At 44.3% G+C, this 23,184-nt stretch overlaps 1 protein-coding gene across 4 annotated transcripts in view; it reads left to right on the forward strand.

The window, feature by feature from the left end:
* Nucleotides 1–23,184, forward strand: part of CARF (calcium responsive transcription factor) — a 32,462-nt gene that overhangs the window by 7,876 nt on the left and 1,402 nt on the right. For 2 of the 4 annotated variants that reach the window (XR_014160690.1, XR_014160691.1), the window contains exons 3-15: nucleotides 305–529; nucleotides 994–1,111; nucleotides 3,318–3,444; nucleotides 3,824–3,908; nucleotides 6,930–7,119; nucleotides 8,541–8,661; nucleotides 9,812–9,955; nucleotides 12,365–12,589; nucleotides 14,445–14,607; nucleotides 15,627–15,702; nucleotides 18,558–18,615; nucleotides 20,234–20,324; nucleotides 21,386–21,516. Coding sequence is in view for 2 of the 4 variants with exons in the window: in XM_081878493.1 (XP_081734619.1) it covers nucleotides 305–529; nucleotides 994–1,111; nucleotides 3,318–3,444; nucleotides 3,824–3,908; nucleotides 6,930–7,119; nucleotides 8,541–8,661; nucleotides 9,812–9,955; nucleotides 12,365–12,589; nucleotides 14,445–14,607; nucleotides 15,627–15,702; nucleotides 20,375–20,475; nucleotides 21,386–21,731 (1,921 nt within the window). In the remaining 2 variants the exon portion in view is untranslated. Of the gene's footprint in view, nucleotides 1–304; nucleotides 530–993; nucleotides 1,112–3,317; nucleotides 3,445–3,823; nucleotides 3,909–6,929; nucleotides 7,120–8,540; nucleotides 8,662–9,811; nucleotides 9,956–12,364; nucleotides 12,590–14,444; nucleotides 14,608–15,626; nucleotides 15,703–18,557; nucleotides 18,616–20,233; nucleotides 20,325–20,374; nucleotides 20,477–21,385; nucleotides 21,732–23,184 lie in introns of those variants that run through there. The other 2 variants (XM_081878493.1, XM_081878492.1) reach the window with 2 other exon arrangements.

Here is a 23,184-nt window from a genome sequence, read left to right on the forward strand (position 1 = left end):
TATTGGATTCCTGTTGCTACTGGGCCACAGATTACATGAGATCGAGATCGCAGGTCGCTATGTGAAATGTCCCAAAGCTTTTGCCTCAGGGATTCAAGGACGGTATCATAGCCCAGATGATACAAGAGGGATGATGGCAGTCCAATCGAGGTGCCTTTTCTGGCCATAGTTTTCAGCCAGAAAGCTCAGGTTTGAGTAGAAATCGCCTCACTGGTCATCTTGGTATTAAGGTACCATTTGCTATTCCGAAGATTTTAAAAAAGCAAATGATTGAAAAGATGTCAATATATATTCTGTATGACAGCATCTAGCATACGTGGAAACCGGGGACCCATCCTTTGGGCCAAATGTTCCTCAGGCAGTCCCGCCCATCACAGCGCCCATTTCGGAAGATGTTTCTCAGTCACTGAATGCACAAATTCAGCTGTCGCAGACACTCCCTTTTTCAGCAGAAGGGTTTCAACTTGTACGCCAGAGTGGCCATCCCCTTTATGAAGTACAATCCTCAGAGGGGTCCAGCACTCACATGGTGAGTAAATACATCTTAGGGCAGTTTTTGTTTGTTTAGTTTTCCCTCCAATGTATTTGAAAAAGGAACCCTGTGTTGAAATGTAATAATGCCCTAATCTGCGTTACGTTTTGTGGACTAAATAGCAGATGACGAATCAACTGAATATTTTTTTAATTGCCAACCTTAATAACACATTAGTCTTCTGTACTTCATAAACAGATATGTGGATTAAGTGTGTTGTGGTTTTGTCGAATCGCTGTGTTAAGGGAACCGGGGCAGGGGGGATTCCATTAATATGTGGATCTTATCACTAAGAACATTAGTCTTTCTTTTTAGATTCAAACCTAGATCTTAGAGTGGTTTCTGATTTTTCTATAAAACAGAGATGAATAATTTCAGATTGGCTTGAAGCTTATTGTTATAAATCTCTCTCTCAAATAATATATGATATTCATTGTACCATTTCTTTGTTTCCTTCAAAGATGATAGTTGCCAGCCAGTCTGAAAATGGGCAAGTGTTGCACGTTATTCCTTCTCAGCCAGGAATGGCACAAGTGATTATTCCCCAAGGTCAACTTCTGGATGTCACCAGTTCTCAGGGTAAGGTACATCATGTCCCAACAGACTATGTGGAAGCAAGTTCCACTGAAATCAGTACAACATGCTACTAAGTGAAAGCGCTTAACATTCAATTTGTGGGGACTTCCGGGTTAGCGCGAACGGCTAATGGCGGATTCCCTCCGAGCTCCGGAGGGAATCGGCTCTACTGAGGACGGGTCTTGCCGTGCCGGCGACACGGGGACCCTCAGAAACCGCAGGCGCGGAAGCCTGCGGACTTGGTGACTCGGTGGGCACCTTAAGCGCCCTCCCCGACCCACGAAGAGCCTTTTTAAAGGCTGCGGAGAGGGTACGGAGAGTGGCGTGGTGCTGAGAGTAGACCGCTACCTCAGTAGAGCGAAGCCGCAAGCCATGGCCGGAGAGCGCTGACTTTCTTCCCAAAATTTGGACTGGATAACAAAGGACCCGTGAGTAGTGGAATTTGGACTTTAAAATTTTTATTCTGTGAATTTGGTACGATCGGGGGATGTGTTAAAGGGAAGTCCGCACCCCCTCTACTTATAGACGTTTCAAAGCAAGGAACGGAGAATTAAGGCGGAATGAATACTGTTTTGATGATTTAAAAGTTTCTCACAAATTTGATAGAACAAGATTTTTGTGCTGGAGAGAAAGGGAATTTGGAACTTTGTGTGTATCCCCCCCAAAAAAACCCGGGAGTGTCCTATTTGGGTGCCGGAGGAAGAAGTGAAAGGAGTTTGACAGCTGTCAAAGAAGCTGTCAAACGGGCGGACAAAGTAAAGAATTTTGCTATTTAACAACTCTTGGAATTAAAGCTGATACATTTGGACTGAGGCGATTGGAAACAAAGTATTGATAATAACAAAGTAACAGATTATTGGAAAAGGACTACTAAATAACTGAAAGCCCCCTAGGGGGAATTAGTGACATTACAATGGCTGCAGAGGGAAAATTACTGGCGGAGATAGAAAAAATGTTTTTTCTCGTGGGAATCCTGCAGGAGCAGAGTATGGCTCTGAGTAAAGTTTTTATGACCTTGAATCCTGAAACAAACAACTCTGCTGAATGCACAAAGGAGACGCATGATAAAATTTCTGCAGCTGAGCAGGAAGAGATGCCTTTGGAATTGACAGAGAAAAAAGAAGGAGTTCAGACACTACAAGTGGAAAATATCAACCAGGAATCTGCAGTGTTAGAGTATGAGCAAGAAGACCTCTGGATTACAGACCTGCGAAAGAGGAGAAAGAAGAAGAGAGAAGCCCCTGGAGTACTTGGAATATTAAAACTAGAAAGAACAAAGCAACATGATTGGGACTTTTCTCTTGAGTATGGAAAACTAGATGGTCTTTCGCAGCAAACACTCTTCAACATTCTGGATGAAAGAAAATATGATGTGACTCTGACTGAACTCCTTCGGGGTCTTAGGACCATCAAAGAGGACTACCAATATAGCTGGCAGAGAGGGACTGACAGAGAATCAGACGCCTCGGACGTGAGGAATCCCGGCTAGAACTACTTTTTGCTTGTTTTCTGGACATTTGTCTAGGAAGGGACAGAAACCGGGGCAGGGGGGGGAGAGAATAGAACTATAAAATGTTATGTTTTGTTTTACTTGGTCAATGTGACCTATAATTAATATAATAAAGGGAAAATTTGTGAAGGGGAAGTTAGATCGACCTTAAAAAAAAAGAAATTAATGATTATAAGAGAATTGGATAGTTGAATATAGATAAACAAAAGAATTTAATCTTTAAAAGCAATGTGAATATCTTTAAGAGGTTAGGTAAGAACTTGCTGAATTAATTTTGGAATTGGGATGTAAGAGGAGGGGGTGGGGGGAAGTCAATGAAAGTGGGTAAAGAAATTTAGGGTATGTAATTGTATTTGTGTGTTTGTTTGTCTTTGTCTTTGTGTGTGTGTCTGTTGTTATAAAATGTAAAAACCCAATAAAAATTATTTAAAAAAAAAAAAAAAAAAACATTCAATTTGTGAATTCTGGTGCCAAGGCATACACCTTCATTATGTAATTGTACAGTGAGGGGGGGGAGTATTTGGTCCCCTGCTAAATTTGCCCGTTTGCCCTCTGATGAAGAAATGACCAGTCCATAATTTTAATGGTAGGTTTATTGTAGCTGTGAGAGACAGAATATTCAGTTTTCTGAATTGCGCTTTCTTGGTTCTCTAAGCACTTATTAAAGAGGGACGTGTTCCCCCCCATCTTTTTCCTAAGATGCTTCAGAAGAGAGAAATGGTGGGGGCTTGCGAACTGTTGCAGTGGCTGCTGTTGCAGATGGTACAAGCAGATACATCCTTCATCCTCAAGCATCTCTTACGGTGTCCAAAGCAACAGCCACCAGGTAGGTCAGAAGATGAGGAAATCTCTTCTCAAACAGACTGTGAAGTTCTGCAGTTTTTCCCATTGTCAGTATTTTAGCTGAACTTCCTCTTGTTGCATCTATGAAATGGTCACAGGTTGCTTTCTAATGATTGACATAGGAGATCTTGTCCCTGAAGGCTTGCAGCAATAAAGTGAAAGAGTAGGTTGTTGCTTTGAATGATAGCTTTTTAAATATTTTTTGAAGTATTGCAAATACTGCCTTACAAATGTTAACCGCAAGAAGTGAAAAGCAGTCTGCTTCTGTCCTTAATATAGCAACATCGTCTAAATCTGTGATTACGTGTTTATTTGCATGGATTTTTTTTGACTCTATATCCCATTTTGCATTTATTGCTCAGGTTATTGGAAGACACTTTTCCAGTTTCCCCTCAACCATTGTCCTCAAACACACCTACCTGGGCTCGCCGTCTCAGGAACTGTGAGGTGAGCTAAAAACAACAACAACTGAGCAAAGTATTAATCTCACAAACTAGTATCGGAGGTGGCTACACTTCTTAGTTACTTGTCCTTCGTCAGTTCAACTGTCTTGTAGTTTGTTCAGAGCCAAGGCAGTCTAGTGGTAGCCACACGGGGATTTCAGTGGATGTCATGGAATGTAAATGGCCCTAGCAACTTAGTTGAAAGTGGGAAAGTAATTGTAATTGGTCTCTGGAAAAGGTATGCTGTGTAAGTTTTTCACTAGTATCTTTCATGAAATGCAACAAGCCTTTCAGTCAAACCCTTCATCTGATGAATACACTGTTTATGGCAAGGCTTTGCTACCACGAGTCTTCTTCTAAACTGCCTTAAACTCCTGAGCAGTTCATTTGTTTTGGTTTTATTAAGAAAATTATAGACATACAGTAGTACCTCGCGTTACGTAACCCTCCGGTTATGTAAACTTCAGGATGCAAACGCGGCAAACCCGGAAGTATTTTTCTGGGTTTTGCCGCACGCGTAGAAGCGCTCTACCGTGCCATGCACATGCACAAAACAGGCACCTCTGGTAGTGAAAACCTCGGGATCCGACCAGAGCTCCGGAACGGATCTCGTCCGCAAACGGAGGTACCACTGTATACTGCCCTTCGCCAAAACGCCATAGAATAGCTGACAACATAATATTTATATCTATCTTGGGTGATGACTATAACCTTTAGCTTGCATACTTTTAAAATACTGTGGTACCTCGGGTTACAAACGCTTCGGGTTACAAACACGTTGGGTTACAAACTCCGCTAACCCAGAAATAGTGCCTCGGGTTGAGAACTTTGCCCCAGGATGAGAACGGAAATCACGCTACTGCGGCAGCGGGAGGCCCCATTAATGAAAGCGCACCCTAGGTTAAGAATGGCTTCGGGTTAAGAACGGACCTCCGGAACAAATTAGGTTCATAACCTGAGGTACCACTGTACTTAGACTGATTGGAGAACTTGTTACAATAGCACACAATTTTCCCAGAAGTTTTCTGTTTGGCTGTTACCCCATATAATATTGAAACGGCTTTATGCACTTGCCTGTGTTTTTAAAATAGTGTTTTGGGTGTTTGACATTAAGTAGGCATATAAGGAGAATCATTGGAGATGGTGCACACTGCTCAGCAGACATTTCTCTTTAGAATCATGTACAGCAGTAAAAGTCAGAAGAAATGAAAAAGCGTTGCTTTCCAAAATAGCATTCTATACACACTTGTCACTGAGCTTTCACTCATATACAGTGGTACCTCTAGATGCGAACGGGATAATAATAATAATAATAATAATAATAATAATAATAATAATAATAAATTTTATTTATATCCCGCCCTCCCCAGCCGAAGCCGGGCTCAGGGCGGCTAACAACAATCAAACTATCAAACTATCAGATATTCACACATTCTAAAAATATTTCATTATACAAATCAATTAAAATCGAATTAATGGCAACTAATTAAGCAAGATTCTGTGCGGGTTGCCAGAGGAGGGAGTCAGGCTGCGCCCTGACCAAAGGCCTGGTGGAACAACTCTGTCTTGCAGGCCCTGCAGAAGGATGTCAGGTCCCGCAGGGCCCTAGTCTCTTGTGACAGAGCGTTCCACCAGATTGGAGCCGCAGCCGAGAAGGCCCTGGCTCTAGTTGAGGCCAGCCTAACCTCTCTGAGGCCTGGGACCTTGAGGATGTTATTATTTGCAGACCGTAGGTTTCTCTGTGGGGCATACCAGGAGAGGCGGTCCCATAGGTACGAGCCGTATAGGGCTTTAAAGGTTAAAACCAGCACCTTAAACCTGATCCTGTACTCCACCGGGAGCCAGTGCAGCTGGTATAGTACCGGATGAATGTGATCTCGCAGCGAAGACCCCATAAGGAGTCTCGCCGCGGCATTCTGCACCCGCTGGAGTTTCTGGGTCAGTCTCAAGGGCAGCCCCACGTAGAGCGAGTTACAATAATCCAGTCTGGAGGTGACCGTCGCATGGATCACAGTGGCTAGGTCAGGGCGAGAGAGATAAGGGGCCAACTGCTTAGCTTGGCGGAGATGAAAAAATGCCGCCTTTGTTATAGCTGTAATCTGCGCCTCCATAGAGAGGGAGGTATCGAAGATTACACCCAAACTCTTAACGGACGGTGCTGGCTCTGTTCCAGAGCCCTGTTTGCATCCTGAAGTGAACGCAACCCCCGTCTGCACGTGCGTGGGTCGTGATTTGCCACTTCTGTGCATGCGCGTGACATCATTTTGAGCGTCTGCGCATGTGCGAGCGGCAAAACCTGGAAGTAACATACTGTTACTGTTACTGTTACTGTGGGACGCGGGTGGCGCTGTGGGTAAAACCTCAGCGCCTAGGACTTGCCAATTGTCAGGTCGGCGGTTCGAATCCCCGCGGCGGGGTGCGCTCCCGTTGCTCGGTCCCAGCGCCTGCCAACCTAGCAGTTCGAAAGCACCCTCGGGTGCAAGTAGATAAATAGGGACCGCTTACTAGCGGGAAGGTAAACGGTGTTTCCGTGTGCTGCGCTGGCTTGGCAGATGCAGCTTGTCACGCTGGCCACATGACCCGGAAGTGTCTTCGGACAGCGCTGGCCCCCGGCCGGGGTGCGCAACCCCAGAGTCGGACACGACTGGCCCGTACGGGCAGGGGTACCTTTACCTTTTTAACATACTGTTACTTCCAGGTCACCACGGAGCGCAACCCGAAAATATTCAACCTGAAAATATTCACCCTGAGGTATGACTGTACAGTTAAAGGGGGTACATGGAGTTATGGCAAAACATAAAATGTTTAACACTGTTTTCAACAAATAAACCCAGAAACTGCATCTTAAACTCAGGAAAATTGGGAAGGGAAGAAACTCTTGGAAAAATTCTGTCTCCTGCAGATAATGTGCGTACAACGCACCGAATTGCCACAGGCATCTCATGTGATGATACTGACTTCTTGAACTCCAAATCACATTTTAATTGGTGAATAAATCCTATTATTTCACCTCCTCTTCATGCAGAAAATTGGGGATTCATACCGTGGCTATTGTTCAAGTGAAACAGAATTAGAGAATATTCTAACAGTGCACAAGCAGCAAACGCACAGTGTGTGGGGAACGCGCCAGTCTCCAAGCCCAGCTAAACCTGCCACGAGGCTGATGTGGAAATCACAATATGTTCCATTTGATGGGATCCCTTTTGTCAATGCTGGTAACTTACTTTCTTCTTAATGGTTTTCAGATTTATTAGAGAGACTGTGCTTCATTTTCCTTTGCAGAATATCTATCGGTATTGTGAAAGGTCACAAAGGGAAAAGTCTCAGTGCCTACATTGTAGTGGTTTTCACTCATATTCTGCTGTGTGCTTGTGTGTTGGTACCTGTGTTCTAGTCTTTTGAGGGAAAATGTCATTTAGAACTCTTCACAGACCCCTTTTCTACACAGATATAATCTCCATTGCATGTTTGGAAGCCACTATGGTGTTGCCTTTATATACATACAATTGTGATGGAATAAACAGTTATGCCATCTTCAAATAAATAGCGTGCGCAGGCCATACATTCTCTTTTTACCTATGAAAACTTTATTGTCATGGAACACACACGTCTCTTGCTCTCTAGCAGTGTTAAATTATTAAATAATTTGTTTTTAACAAAGTCTTACGAATAGCACGTGCATTTAGTGAGCTCCCGGTCAGGTTTGGTGTGTCCTGTTTTGCCGCCTGAGGCGAAACAGGAATGTGCTTTCTGTCAGCTGCTGCTGCCGGAGAGGTGGCACTGGTTTCCTGCTAGCTCTCATGTGGTTTACAAGATCTCGCAAGCTTTCTGCGAGATCTCATAAAAAACGGGTGCTTCTGCCAGCGCTGTTTCTCCAGCGGTGCAGGTGGGCAAGGTATCTGCGGAGGTGCTGCCACTTGCACTTCCGCTGCCCGAAGCAGTTGCAGTTCATGGGCTGGCTGGCTCTGCTACTGGTTCTCCTTCAGCAGGGACGGAGGAAGGGGGTGCGGTGGGGGCAGGCCACCCCAGGTGTCACCACTGGGGGGGGGGGTTTAACAAAATGCCGGGTGGCACTCACCGCGGGGCCTGCAGTGTGCCCGAGCCATGCATCTCTCCTGGGAGTGACGCGGTGGCTTAGGCGCCCATAGGCGCTGTGCTGCCAGAAACAGTCCACCCGCCACCTCCCCCTCAGTTGTAGGGTGGCTGAGAGGGAGGAGGCAGGCAGACTCCTCAAAGCGTCCTGCCCCAGCTGGCCCCGCCCATAAGCGGCTGGCACTGCCCCTGGGCACAGGGCACATGCACTGCCCTAAGCGCCCAATCGGCTTGCTCTGCCGCTGTCCTTCAGCTGTGGCTTAGATTCAAAAAGTGCTGAATTCCAGCCGGAACAGCAAAGGTAGAGTCTTTCTTTGCAAGTGTTTGGCTTGAAGTTAGAATCCCCTGACTTTATATGGTGTCAGATTATTGATAGTTGGGTGGCCCCCGCCCCACAGTTCGTCAGAATGGACCACGGAGGGTTGGCCACTTCTGGATTTGGCTGTTTGGATGGATGTATTTCCCCCCATACCTATCCCAAACTGATCTGCCAAGGAAACAAAATATCTGTCGCAATGAACATGCAGCATTTCCCTCGAAACAGGAAGCAGAGCCATAGTGATGGAGTGCCAATATGGGCCCCGGAGGAAGGGTTTTCAGCCCAGGAAAACTGGTGAACAGGAGGACGTTTCCTGCCAAGTGTACAAAGCCACCTGTCCTGCAAGGTAAGCGATGGATAGCCGGGAAAGTAGAATAATAATATGAATAATGAATAATGAATGTCCTGAATGGGGTAACTGTGCCCCTGAAGGACCAGGTGTGCAGCCTGAGAGTCATTTTGGACTCACAGCTGTCCATGGAGGCGCAGGTTAATTCTGTGTCCAGGGCGGCTATCTACCAGCTCCACCTCGTACGCAGGCTAAGAACCTCCCTGCCTGCGGACTGTCTCGCCAGAGTGGTGCATGCTCTAGTTATCTCCCGCTTGGACTACTGCAATGCGCTCTACGTGGGGCTACCTTTGAAGATGACCCAGAAACTGCAAGTAATCCAGAATGCGGCAGCTAGACTGGTGACTGGGAGTGGCCGCCAGGACCACATAACACCGGTCCTGAGAGATCTGCATTGGCTCCCAGTATGTTTCCGAGCACAATTCAAAGTGTTGGTGCTGACCTTTAAAGCCCTAAACGGCCTCGGTCCAGTATACCAGAAGGAGCAACTCCACCCTCACCATTCAGCCTGGACACTGAGATCCAGCGCCAAGGGCCTTCTGGCGGTTCCCTCATTGCGAGAAGTGAGATTACAGGGAACCAAACAGAGGGCCTTCTCGGTAGTGGCACCCGCCCTGTGGAATGCCCTCCCTTCAGATGTGAAGGAAATAAGCAGCTATCCTATTTGTAAAAGACATCTGAAGGCAGCCCTGTTTAGGAAAGCTTTTAATATTTAATGCTGTATTGTTTTTAAGACTCGATTGGGAGCCGCCCAGAGTGGCTGGGGAAACAGCCAGATGGGCGGGATATAAATAATAAATTATTATTATTATTATTATTATTATTATTATTATTATTATTAAATAATTAATCAATATATTATTTATACCCTGCCACTGTAGAAGGTTTGGACATTTTAGTAAATAGGACAAATGTTTATCTGATCAACAGCGTACAAAAAAATTTTGCATGAAAATGTTACTACCAATATTATAAAAATAGATAAGAGCAGCTGTGCGGGGCAAATATGTTTTAAGGGGTCGTGTCACTCTTCCACCTCTTTAAATAGTTAGGCGTTTTTCATTCTAAAACGTCTTAATAGAATAAGAGAGTGTGTTTGTTTGTCGTAGTCTCTGTTGTGATTCCTTCCCCTCCTTTCCTGTGGCAGGATCTATATTAAGAAGGTCCAAAAGTTCCCCGAGTATAGAGTTCCGACAGACCCCAAAATTGATAAGAAAATTTTACGTGTGGAACAGGAGAAAGCTTTCAACGTGCTGAAGAAAAACCTGATTGATGCTGGTGGGGTTCTCAGGTAATGTATGTCTTTCAGCTTGATTTGTTGTTGTTTAGTCGTTTAGTCGTGTCCGTGACCCCATGGACCAGAGCACGCCAGGCACTCCTGTCTTCCACTGCCTCCCACAGTTTGGTCAAACTCATGCTGGTAGCTTCGAGAACACTGTCCCACCATCTCGTCCTCTGTCGTCCCCTTCTCCTTGTGCCCTCCATCTTTCCCAGCATCAGGGTCTTTTCCAGGGAGTCTTCTCTTCTCATGAGGTGGCCTAAGTATTGGAGCCTCAGCTTCACGATCTGTCCTTCCAGTGAGCACTCTGGAGAAACAAGACCCTTTTGCCATGAACCCCTCAATATTTAATGCTGTACTGTTTTTACTGGGAGCTGCCCAGAGTGGCTGGGGAGACTCAGCCAGATGGGCGGAGTATAAATAATCAATTATTATTAATATTGGGACGCGGGTGGCACTGTGGGTTAAACCACAGAGCCTAGGACTTGCTGATCAGAAGGTCGGCGGTTCGAATCCCCACGACGGGGTGAGCTCCTGTTGCTCGGTCCCTGCTCCTGCCAGCCTAGCAGTTCAAAAGCACATCAAAGTGCAAGTATATAAATAGGTACTGTTCCGGCGGGAAGGTAAACGGCGTTTCCGTGTGCTGCTCTGGTTCGACAGAAGCGGCTTAGTCATGCTGGCCACATGACCCGGAAGCTGGCTCCCTCGGCCAATAAAGCGAGATGAGCACCGCAACCCCAGAGTCGGCCACGATTGGACCTAATCGTCAGAAGTCCCTTTACCTTTACCTATTAATATTAATTGTAGGCTCAGGTTGTACATAGGTGTAAATAAACTATATATCATAAAGACATCATTCCCAAAAGGAACCACAAACCCTGGTTAAGAGCCTGGAAACTCTGGAATCTCATACTGCTCAGATATTAGGGTAGCATGCAACATTATTCAGGCAGCAAATGCCTGGATAAATGAATGTTTTCAGATTTCTCCTGGAAGTTAATAATGTTGGAGACAGGCACAACTCATTAGGGAGGGCACTCCACAAAGGGGAACCACTACTGAAAAGCAGACCCCAGTTAGAATCATAGAATCATAGAGTTGGAAGAGACCACAAGGGCCATCGAGTCCAACCCCCTGCCAAGCAGGAAACACCATCAGAGCACTCCTGACATATGGTTGTCAAGCCTCTGCTTAAAGACCTCCAAAGAAGGAGACTCCACCACACTCCTTGGCAGCAAATTCCACTGTCGAACAGCTCTCACTGTCAGGAAGTTTTTCCTAATGTTTAGGTGGAATCTTCTTTCTTGTAGTTTGGAACCATTGCTCCGTGTCCGCTTCTCTGGAGCAGCAGAAAACAACCTTTCTCCCTCCTCTATGTGACATCCTTTTATATATTTGAACATGGCTATCATATCACCCCTTAACCTCCTCTTCTCCAGGCTAAACATGCCCAGCTCCCTTAGCCGTTCCTCATAAGGCATCGTCTCCAGGCCTTTGACCATTTTGGTTGCCCTCCTCTGGACACGTTCCAGTTTGTCAGTGTCCTTCTTGAACTGTGGTGCCCAGAACTGGACACAGTTGTGGCATCACCAACAAGGCCTCACCTGCCAGTCATAGGGTCTGAGATGGAAGGCGCTCAGTGCAGTGCACAGTGCACAGTGCAGTGTGATCAGGATCAGTGGCACATGCTACTGGACAGCGTCCCAGACTGCACCTACTCCAAGATAGTGCTACTGCCAGGGACACAGATAGCGCTGTGGTCTAAACCACTGAGCCTCTTGGGCTTGCTGGTCAAAAGGTTGGCAGTTCGAATCCCCGTGACAGGATGAGCTCCCATTGCTCGGTCCCAGCTCCTGCCAACCTAGCAGTTCGAAAGCACACCAGTGCAAGTAGATAAATAGGTACCACTGTGGCAGGAAGGTAAATGGCATTTCCATGTGCTCTGACTTCCGTCACGGTGTTCTGTTGCACCAGAAGCGGTTTAGTCATGCTGGCCATGTGATCCGGAAAGCTGTCTGTGGACAAACACTGGTTCCCTCAGCCTGAAAGCGAGATGAGCACCGCACCCCATAGTCGCCTTTGACTGGACTTAACCATCCAGGGGTCCTTTACCTTTTACTGCCGTGGAGTGGCAAAGATAACAGCAATCTGTGTGGAAGTGTGGTGATGCCCATGAGTTAGACCAGGCATAGGCAAACTCGGCCCTCCAGACGTTTTGAGACTACCATTCCCATCATCCCTGACCACTGGTCCTGTTAGCTAGGGATGATGGGAATTGTAGTCCCAAACATCTGGAAGGCCGGAGTTTGCCTATGCCTGAGTTAGACAGACCTGAAATATTCACTAGAGTTGGTTTCCCCCCTCCTGCTGGAAAAAGGAATTACTTTCTTGGGAGTTGCATCTGCCAATTTTTCTCGCCAGGTGGTATGTGCAGTTACCTACTCAGCAGGCTCATCAGTATCATGAGCTAGAGATGTGCCTCCCACGATCGCCGTTCTCCATACCGTCTCCTGAGGATGAGGACGACACAGGCAAAGATGAAAGCTGCACGCTGCCCTCGCGACTTCACCCGCAAGTTGCAGATAAGATCCGAGAGCTAGTGTCTCAAGGAATAGAACAAGTCTACGCAGTGAGGAAACAGTTACGGTAAGTCTTTGTAAGTCTCTACGCAACACACTTCTTCCACTTTGTGTGGGTTATGACACAGCACCTGCTCCCCACCCCGTCCTGATTTCGACATTTTGGCTGTTTTGGGAGTGGAATGTGGTTTCACAGATCCTTCCCTTATATCAAAGTAGGTGCTTTTCAAACCAATTGGAAAGACGACCCCAGATACCTGTAGTAAACCTCTAGTCCCTATGCCTATAGCATAGAAACTTACTACTTTATTATCCATACCTGAGATTTTTCAAGAGTCCAATGTATGGGCTAAGTTGTAGTTTTTCTTACACTGCACAGAAGAGAAAGCTTTACATACTGGTATTCTATGAAGTATTTTCTTTACCAAACTTCTGTTTGCCTGGTTGTTTTGTTTTTGAGTTTTGTTTTTGGATTTTTCCTAAGTAGTCTGGCAAAATTTCCAGTAGGAAAAGAATGGGTTAATCACAGGGTGGATTAGATTTAAATCACGATTTAAATCACTAGTCAGTAAGACTTGTTTTGAATCATTTTTTAACAGAAAGAATCATTCTTGCTCGCATAATCTTAATATGTACAACCAGATGAAGGTTTCATTTTTGGAATAATAAATTTTTACAGCTATATCAAAGATTACTAATTTGGTTATACTATTAGAAATACATAGACAGATAGTTAGGAAATTATTGTGAGGTTTAATAAGTTAACTGCTTATATTTGGACAGCTTCTCTGCTGTACTTTATTGGAAGGAGAAAATAATCATTTCCTTAATAACAATTTAAACAATTTATTTAAATGAACCCATAACATTATAGCATGTTTATCCATGTTAGTTAACTGATGTGGTTAAACATTTTTTTCTCTTTTAAACTTTAAACTGAGTTTTAGCATACATGAAAACTTAAAACAAATCCTTATTTCCTGATGAATAGCCTTAGGACTATAATGTAGAAACCTATCTTTAGAAAGATTCCCCACCCCAAGCATTTTATTTTAAAAATCCAATTTAAATTTTAAAAAAATCCGATTTAAATTTTAAAAAATCTGACCCTGGATAATCAGGCTAAATGTATGTTAGTAGAGTAAAAAGCTGAGACATCACCTTGCCAACAAAGGTCTGTATAGTTTAAGCTATGGTTTTCCCAGTAGTGATGTATTGAAGTGAGAGCTGGACCATAAAGAAGGCTGATTGCTGAAGAATTGATGCTTTTGAATTCTGGTGCTGGAGGAGACTCTTGAGAGTCCCATGGACTGCAAGAAGATCAAACCTCTCCATTCTGAAGGAAATCAGCCCTGAGTGCTCACTGGAAGGACAGATTGTGAAGCTGAGGCTCCAATACTTTGGCCCCCTCATGAGAAGAGAAGACTCCCTGGAAAAGACCTTGATGTTGGGAAAGATGGAGGGCACAAGGAGAAGAGGCCGACAGAGGCCGAGATGGTGGGACAGTGTTCTCGAAGCTACCAGCATGAGTTTGACCAAACTGCGGGAGGCAGTGGAAGACATGAGTGCCTGGCGTGCTCTGGTCCATGGGGTCACGAAGAGTCAGACACAACTAAACGACTAAACAACAACAACAAGAAGAAGAAGAGTAAAACACTTGGGCTTGAAGGGGACTTCCACCAAGTCTTGCTTCATTTGTAGGCCCCTGCAGCATTCCCAAGGATACCTCAGTCTCCAGATGCATAAGGAAAAGGAGAGGCAGGAGACCTCCATCTGTGAATGTGAGCTCTACCCTGCTTGGGGAAGGAATGTTAACTTCTCAAGCCTTGATTGTATGTTGTTCGGAAGAGCAGCAGGTACGATAAATCACATATCAACACATGTGTAATCCTCTCTTTCCCCCCATTTCTAATACTCAACAGAAAGTTTGTGGAACGAGAATTGTTCAGACCTGATGAAGTGCCGGAGAAGCACAACTTGTCTTTCTTTCCTACTGTAAATGATCTCAAGAACCACATTCATGAAGCGCAGAAGTCACTAAGAAATGGGAAGATATTATACAACTCAGAAGCTATTCCGGCAATGGTAAGCGTGGACTCTTCTTTCTTCCTCTCTTTCTCTTTCAGCCGAGTTTTGTGGTCATTTTGTGGACAGTCTTCATTGCTTGCTCTCTCAGGATAACTGTTTCAAAGGCATTAGCACAAATAATTTTTCCCCCTGAGTAAATTACAGTTAAATTGCCTACTAAGGTGATTGATACAGTATTGTCAAAATAAGAAACGGAGTATAAACTATGATAAAACAAAAAAAAAAAACCACACATTGTTTTTAGTAGAGCAAATTTATCTAAAATGGTCACTTAATAGATATCTGATAGAACAAGTGACAAGCTTAAATTATTTGGGCTTGTCACTCAGCAAGTTCATGGCAAACTCCTAGCTAAGTAAAGGTAAAGGAACCCCTAACCATTAGGTCCAGTTGCGACCGACTCTGGGGTTGCGGTGCTCATCTTGCTTTATTGGCTGAGGGAGCCGGCGTACAGCTTCCGGGTCATGTGGCCAGCATGACTAAGCCGCTTCTGGCGAACCAGAGCAGCGCACGGAAACGCCGTTTACCTTCCCGCTGGAGTGGTACCTATTTATCTACTTGCACTTTGACGTGCTTTCGAACTGCTAGGCTGGCAGGAGCTGGGACTGAGCAACGGGAGCTCACCCCGTCATGGGGATTCGAACTGCCGACCTTCTGATCGGCAAGTCCTAGGCTCTGTAGTTTAACCCACAGTGCCACCCACGTCCCTCACAAACTCCTAGCTAGAACAACTCAAATATCAGAGAGGACCTCGAAGGTTTTGCTAATATTCCACATGGCAGAAGGCTTGGCTTTTATTTCTTTAAATGATTACTTGACCAGGGTTTGTTTGACACCAAGTTAACTGTTTCTTAAAACCACAGAAGGGTTAAGAAGGAGGAATTTAAAAGATAAGAGTATAAGAACAAATAAGTAAATCTGCATTTCAGTTTTTGTCTTTTCACGGTGATTTGGATGTGTGTCAACACGTGATAAGAGTGTTGGCTTCTTTAAATGGCTCTTCTTCCTCTTTTCAGCTTCAATGGACAACAGACAGTGGTAATATTCTTACACAAACAGTGACTGTTACACTTGCCTCTTCACCTACTGAGGGTAGGAGCAAGCTGAAAACATTTATTTGTTGCTGAGTTAATCCTAACGTTATGTAGCCTTTATATAAGTGGTTCCCAAACTCCCCGACCTCTTCAATATCTTGGTGGGCCACTTAAAGATTTTCCTGTTTGCAGTCACAATTGTAATTTTATTACTTATTTTATTTCTTATATAGTTTTCAAATTTGCATTGCATAGAATTCAAATGGTAATACAATAAAGAAAACAATTAAAATGCCATTAAAAATCAATAGAAATATTTAATGCAGAAATGCCATGGTCCACCTGAATGAAGATTGCAGGCCATTGATGATCTGCTAGACCACAGTTTGGGAACCCCTGCTTTATTTTATCGCTTAACCGTGCCAATTTCAGAGGCAGTTTCAAGGTCTCATTCCTTCACCTATTATTATTATTATTATTATTATTATTATTATTATTATTATTGGGGGTTGGGTTTGTTTTTCATCTTACAGTTCATGCGCCTTAAAAGTACAGTGGTGCCCCGCAAGACGAATGCCTCGCAAGACGGAAAACCCGCTAGACGAAAGGGTTTTCCGTTTTGGAGGTGCTTCGCAAAACGAATTTCCTATGGGCTTGCTTCGCAAGACGAAAATGTCTTGTGAGTTCCTGCAGTTTTTTCCCCCTTTCCCCCCCTTTTTCTAAGCCGCTAATAGCGCTAATCCGCTAAGCCGTCAATGGGCTTGCTTCGCAAGACGAAAAAACCGCTAGACGAAGAGAATCGCGGAACGGATTCTTTTCATCTTGCGAGGCAAGCCCATTTACAATTTATTGTTTAATTGTTGTCCTATGAATGATTCTTTGTGCAGTTCCCTTTGCTGTGGTGTGACGAGCCCTTTGGAAGTGATGGTTGTGAGGGTGGGGAGCAATAAAATAGCCTGCTACAAGAAGTTGCAGCAAGATCCTTAGGAATGTCGCTAAGCCACAAGGTAGTGACTCCTTGTGAATGCAAGGAGTCTGAAATACACAGAGGATCACCTATTGACTTATGTATGAAGCAGAGTGCTGTATTACGAGTGTAGAGTTTTCTCCGATATTGGAATGAATTCCTTGGGTGTGTGTTCTGCTCCAGAGCTTAGGACAGTATGCAACTAAATTCTTGTGTTAGTGTAAGGCTTCTCCTCCCCACAAGGTTTGTGGTGGGGAGAAGCCAGAACAGATTCAAGGGGCATGCAGCAAAAGGAGAGGAGGGCAGCATTAATCTTAGCACTGCATTAAGACTAGATGAGCCATTGGCTTGCTCCTATGTTCTGTGTTCTTTTTCACATTGAATACAACCCTTCAGAGACCTTTGGGTGGGATGATCATGTTACACTGAAAATTTATTTCTCTGCTTTTCTATTTTATTTTCTTTCAGTTGGGTTGAATAATAATTCCAGTTGTGAGGGAATAGTCTCAAATCTTTGCTGCTTTGATATTCAAAACGTAACTGGCTGTGTTTAACTATATAAAATTTTTGTATATCATATAAACATAACTCTTTTCACATTATCTAATTGAGTAGAAGCAATTAAGGACCAACATTTAGAACAGGAAATATAAATAGATCAGTTCTTATATATGTAGTGCCCAAATAGAAGCTTTTGTGTTCAACATATGTACAGTGGTGCCTCACAAGATGAAATTAATTCGTTCCGCAAGTTTTTTCTTCTTGCGAGTTTTTTGTCTTGCGAAGCGCGCCTTCCCCTCTGTCCCCGGACCTGTTTAAAGCAAGGGGCGGCGGGGAGAAGATTGCTTCTCCCCGTTGCCTGCCCCGCAATCTCCGGGGACAGAGGGGAAGCGCCGTGCGCCTTCCCCTCTGTCCCCTCTTTTGAAGAAAGGGGCGGAGGGGAGAAGATCGCTTCTCCTCGTTGCCGCCCCTTGGTTCAAAAGGGGTCCGGGGACAGAGGGGAAGGCGTGCGCGCCTTCCCCTCTGTCCCCGGAGATTGCGGGGCTGGCAACAGGGAGAAGCGATCTTCAAAAGAGGTCCGGGGACAGCGGGGAAGACGCGCTGCGCTTCCCCGCTATCCCTGGAGCTTGCGGGACAAGCCTCGTTTTGCGAAGCAAGCCGGAGATGCGTCTTGCAAAGCGGCTAAGAAAACGAAAAACTCATTCGTCTAGCGAGTTTTTCGTCTTCCGAGGCGTTCGTCTTGCGGGGCACCACTGTACAAATGAATCAGTTTTTTAAAACATATGTCCAAAAAGTCAGCATCAACATCATGAAGTCAGCTGCAATCTATGGAGAGAGAGAGGGAGACTGGACACAAGCTTCGCCCCAAAAACCCTGTATTCACTCAAGCAAAACCTATCTTGATTATCTCCCTTTCATATTCTGTTTGGGGGTAAGAGTAGGCTTCAAAGGCTGTTGTTAATTTTTGATGTTAATTCAGCTGCCGCTAGAAAAGAATTGATTTGTGTCAGGTGCTTACTGAGAGGAGAATATTAAGATGACTTATTGTAACCAACATTTTCATAACAAAACAAATTCCTTCCAGTAGCACCTTAAAGACCAACTAAGTCAGTTCTTGGTATGAGCTTTCGTGTGCATGCACACTTCTTCAGATACACTGAAACAGAAGTTTCCGGACCATTTTCATGTTTGTTAACACTTAAAATATTCATCTACAGTGGCATTTATTCCTGTTCTTACCTGCCTGATTCCTGATCTGTAGATTTGTTTTTATTTTAACACTTGTCCCCAGAAAAATATTTAAATAAGTGTGTGGCTTAGCGTGCAATTCCTCATATGTTAGTTGGTGACCTAACTGATGCAATGTATTGCTTATACCAGGGTATGTATGGGGAATTGCACATTAAGGTGAGCCATTTTCTGTGTGTGTTTAACTTGTATTTTAGCAACTCTTGAAACGGACCAATTGAACTGAAAAACACATCCCACTCCTGGAAATGGAAGGTAAGAATTTAATTGCTGGCAGCATAAGAGATCAGTTTTTTGGCCCTAGGGTGCTTAATTTGAAATATGTCCATATATATTCTATTCATCAATTAATTTTTACCCTTCAGGGAGCAGACATACTTATTTGCATATTTTTATAGTATTTTTTTTTTTAATTTATAGCTTGCTTCAGATAATTTGTGACTGCAAGTAATGTAGAGATTCTGGCAATAGTATTTATTTCAGTGATGCCACAAATTTGCACCTAGTAAATCTGATCCTAAATGTGTTGTGCTAATATATCTATTTGAAGTGTTGGTGTAATGAACCTGCAAGATTGCTGTAGATGTGTTGTGCTGTTCTGGTCCAGCAGGTATGTCCAAAGTCAATTTCAGGGCCTAATCCCAATAACTTTGGGGTTAAATCCTAAAAAGAGCTCAGCAACTTTGGGTGGTCCTCACGTATGTTCACTTCATCAAATCTGGCCCTCTTTGAAAAAAGTATGGGCACCCCTAAGGTACAGTAATTGCTGTATTTACTTGAGCCATTGCTTTAGCAGAAACCATGGCAAATGAATGCACATCAATACAGTACAGTGGTTTGTTGTTGTTGTTGTTGTTGTTTAGTCGTTTAGTCGTGTCCGACTCTTCGTGACCCCCTGGACCAGAGCACACCAGGCACTTCTGTCTTCCACTGCCTCCCGCAGTTTGGTCAAACTCATGCTGGTAGCTTCGAGAACGCCATCCAACCATCTCATCCTCTGTCGTCCCCTTCTCCTTGTGCCCTCCATCTTTCCCAACATCAGGGTCTTTTCCAGGGAGTCTTCTCTTCTCATGAGGTGGCCAAAGTATTGGAGCCTCAGCTTCACGATCTGTCCTTCCAGGGAGCACTCAGTCCTCAGTCCTAGGCACTGAGGTTTTACCCTCAGCGCCACCCGCATCCCAATAACAAACATTTAAATGTATTAAATTATTAGTTAAATACATATAAAAATATCAAATCAAGTTATATCCCCAGCACACTTAAGGCAGCAGTCCTGTACAAACTTATATGGGTGGAGCTTATGTTCTAAGTAGACATTTATAAAGGTAAAAGGGTAAAGGGACCCCTGACCATTAGGTCCAGTCGTGACTGACTCTTGGGTTGCGGCGCTCATCTTGCTTTATTGGCTGAGGGAACCAGCGTACAGCTTCCGGGTCATGTGGCATGACTAAGCCGCTTCTGGCGAACCAGATTAGCGCACGGAAATGCTGTTTACCTTCCTGCCGGAGCGATACCTATTTACTTGCACTTTGACGTGCTTTCAAACTGCTAGGTTGGCAAGAGCAGGCAGCGAGCAACGGGAGCTCACCCCGTTGCGGGGATTCGATCCGCCGACCTTCTGGATCGGCAGGTCCTAGGCTCAGTGGTTTAACCCACAGCACCACCCGCGTCCCCCACCGTAGAGACCAACTAAGTTTGTTATTGGTATGTGCTTTCATGAGCATGCACACTTCTTCAGATACACGGCTGCCTACCTGTAACTAACCTGTAATTCATTTCCCTGTGATTTAATGTTCAACTATTCACTGTAATAGTCACTCAACTTCCTTTCCTGCTTTCTACTCCCTTGTTTTCTTTCAATATTCCTCTATAGACTACTGACCATTCAACAAAGTGCTTTATACTGCATGAGATATATCTGGGGATTGAGTTTGGCTGGCTGATTGGATAAGCTTTTATCAAAGGTAAGACGGGTCCCTGCCCCATGTCACTTTGTCTCTGGTTGTTTTTGTAGGGAGCTCACCAGAGAAAACCATAATCAAAGTGGAATCAAATGGAGCAAGGGAGCTCTTAACTTCAGAGTTACTCCAACCCATAGTAATTACCCAGCAAAAGGTAACTACGGTTTCTATAACAAGCTGTCAAAAAATTAGTAGTCTGGGATCAGGGAGTTACCTGCACAGCACAGGACCATTGTATTATAGTTTGTGTACAGTGGTACCTCGGGTTAAGTACTTAATTCGTTCTGGAGGTCTGTTCTTAACCTGAAACTGTTCTTAACCTGAAGCACCACTTTAGCTAATGGGGCCTCCTGCTGCTGCCGCTCCGCCGGAGCACGATTTCTGTTCTCATCCTGAAGCAAAGTTCTTAACCCAAGGTACTATTTCTGGTTTAGCGGAGTCTGTAACCTGAAGCGTATGTAACCCGAGGTACCACTGTATTGGGTTTTTTCTTTAAATATCAGGAAATGTGCACTTCTTTGCAGGAGAAGACAAGTGCACATCTGAAGGGACACAAGCTGTCTGCTTTATAGATTTCACAATGCAGACTTTGTCCTAGAAGTGACACTTGCACAATTGTGTTCTGCATAGCACCAATCACTCCTGTTGAGGCAGTATCCAGGAACAAAATATTGTGACTTGACCGATGGCAAACTGTGATATTCCTGCAGCATGCATTTCCTTGAAGAAAGACATTTTAGATCCCTACAACGCATGAGTAACTGCACTCAGTAACTGCTGGACACACACTTGTTGGCAACCTCCCATTTACAGGGAGAGAATTGCAGTTCATACATACAATTTAGACATTGCTGGTCTGACACTGTGTGTGTGTGTGTGTGTGTGTGTGTATTCTGGGTGGGTGGGGTTTTTTTTTTGGGGGGGGGTGATAGTACCACTCCATATATCCTAGTTAGGATTCAGAAACTACCCAACTTGAATTTTGTCATAGAACTTCATTTGCTAGTTTGCACTTCGGTGGGTGAACGCGTAAACGTTTTTTAAACAAACTTTTACTTTTCTAGGGTTTACAGTTGCAATCATTTGATGAAGCAGCAGCCCTTCTGAGGGTGGATAGCCAAACACCTCTCCAGCCCGCAAGCCTTACGCATTCCACAAGGAGGCACTTAACCATCCGACCCTTATTCAGTAAGGATAACAACCTTCAAGCAAGTTTCAGTCAAGCACAGAACAATGCTACAACATCAGCGCTTGGAGAACAACATGGACCAAATCAAAGGGTCGTGGCTTTGGGTCAGTTTGTAACTGCTGGCAGCATTGGGGATGCTGAAGCTCTTGAAACGAATCAAAATCTTTTGGGAGATGAGCAGACCGTTCCCGCACAGACAGCAGACAACTGTCCAGCTCTTAGTAAGTACAAATCTCTATAGGCTGTCAACATGCAAAAGGTTCTGCTTCTTAGCTATCTGTTTCACAAGGATGGTTGAGGTGACTTCTAGCTGGTATCTAACAACATTTAATAATGCAGCTTCAGGGGGTGTGCGGGCTTCTCGGAGCATTATATTTTGAGCTCATCCGGTGTATATACACATTTGTGGTAGGTAAACATGCCCGTTGTAGGCTTTGAAACTCTGAATTGTTGCTAAATCCTAAAGCAGAGTCGTACAGAAATATATCACCAAAGAGACTACTCCAGAGTAAGGAGTGTGGACAAGCAAACAGATAAATCATAGAAATAAATCACAGAAGGGGTCGCTTTCTTTAATTAACACCCGGAAGCTGTTCTGGGTACAACCAGTGTTTCTTCCTACAAGGGGCTTAATCGTCGAGCTGCACAATGGAGTCTAGACAATGGACGATCAGTAGTTTAGACAAGTGGACAAATCTGTCCCTATGTGCATTTCTCCCATAGGAAGAACAGAAAGAGGCTATGCAGCCTTCTGTTTCTTAGCCTTTCCTAACCTTGTATCTATGGTTGAAGGCGAGGTGTTAGCTTTGCAGAGTCTTCAGCCTCAATATTTCACACCATGGAAATTATTGGCTCTGCTGAAGTGTGTTTGAAAGGAATTGCGTCAGCATGATAATGGCTGCAGTGTTTTTTTCCATCCTCAAAAGGAACTCGACTCCATAGTTTCTGTACAGAACTCTACAAAATTACAAATAGTGAGGAAGAAACTCTACTGAGAACTTTAAAAATTTAACTTGATTCATGGTTTGTCTCGGGTGTCTCAAAGGATGAGATTGTTCATATGTATGTTTGTCTGTATGCAATTAGTGTGAATAGAGGGGAGGGTTCCTACTATTTTCCTGCCTTCCCACATATATTACGATTTGCCGCTTCTACAAGTAGTTTAACTTGCATCCACCAGTTGTTAGAGCAGTACAGCTGTCAAAAGCAAAGTCTTAAATCAGTTTTAACTTTAATGCTTTTATTTCCTTTTTTTAGGAGAAGGAAGCAGCAGCAGCAGCTGAAGGGGACAATGTTGGCAGAGGTCAAGAAACAAAAGAACAAGCACTATATCCAAAGTTGGAGAAATACAGACTTGCAAGCACCACCTGTGCTTGAGTCTATGAAGGCTATTGAGAACTTGGAATGAAGATAGGTCAACTTTTGAGAGGACATTATTTGATGCAGGCTCCTTATGACAATCTGTAATAGACAACTGCTTTGATTTACAGCTGATCTGGTTCACTGCCAGTCCCAGATCGTTCCTCATGTGAAGCTACTAGTATTTTCCTCCTTCGCATGATGTTTCAATACCCAAATGACCTGTTGTGGTCATATTTGAGAAGACCTTCCAAAATCAGATTGCTGAGGGGATTATTATTATTTTTTTATAATTTTGAGCCCAATAATGCCTGC

Source organism: Podarcis erhardii (genome assembly GCF_964252035.2).
Source record: "Podarcis erhardii genome assembly, chromosome: 1".
NCBI lineage: Eukaryota > Metazoa > Chordata > Lepidosauria > Squamata > Lacertidae > Podarcis > Podarcis erhardii.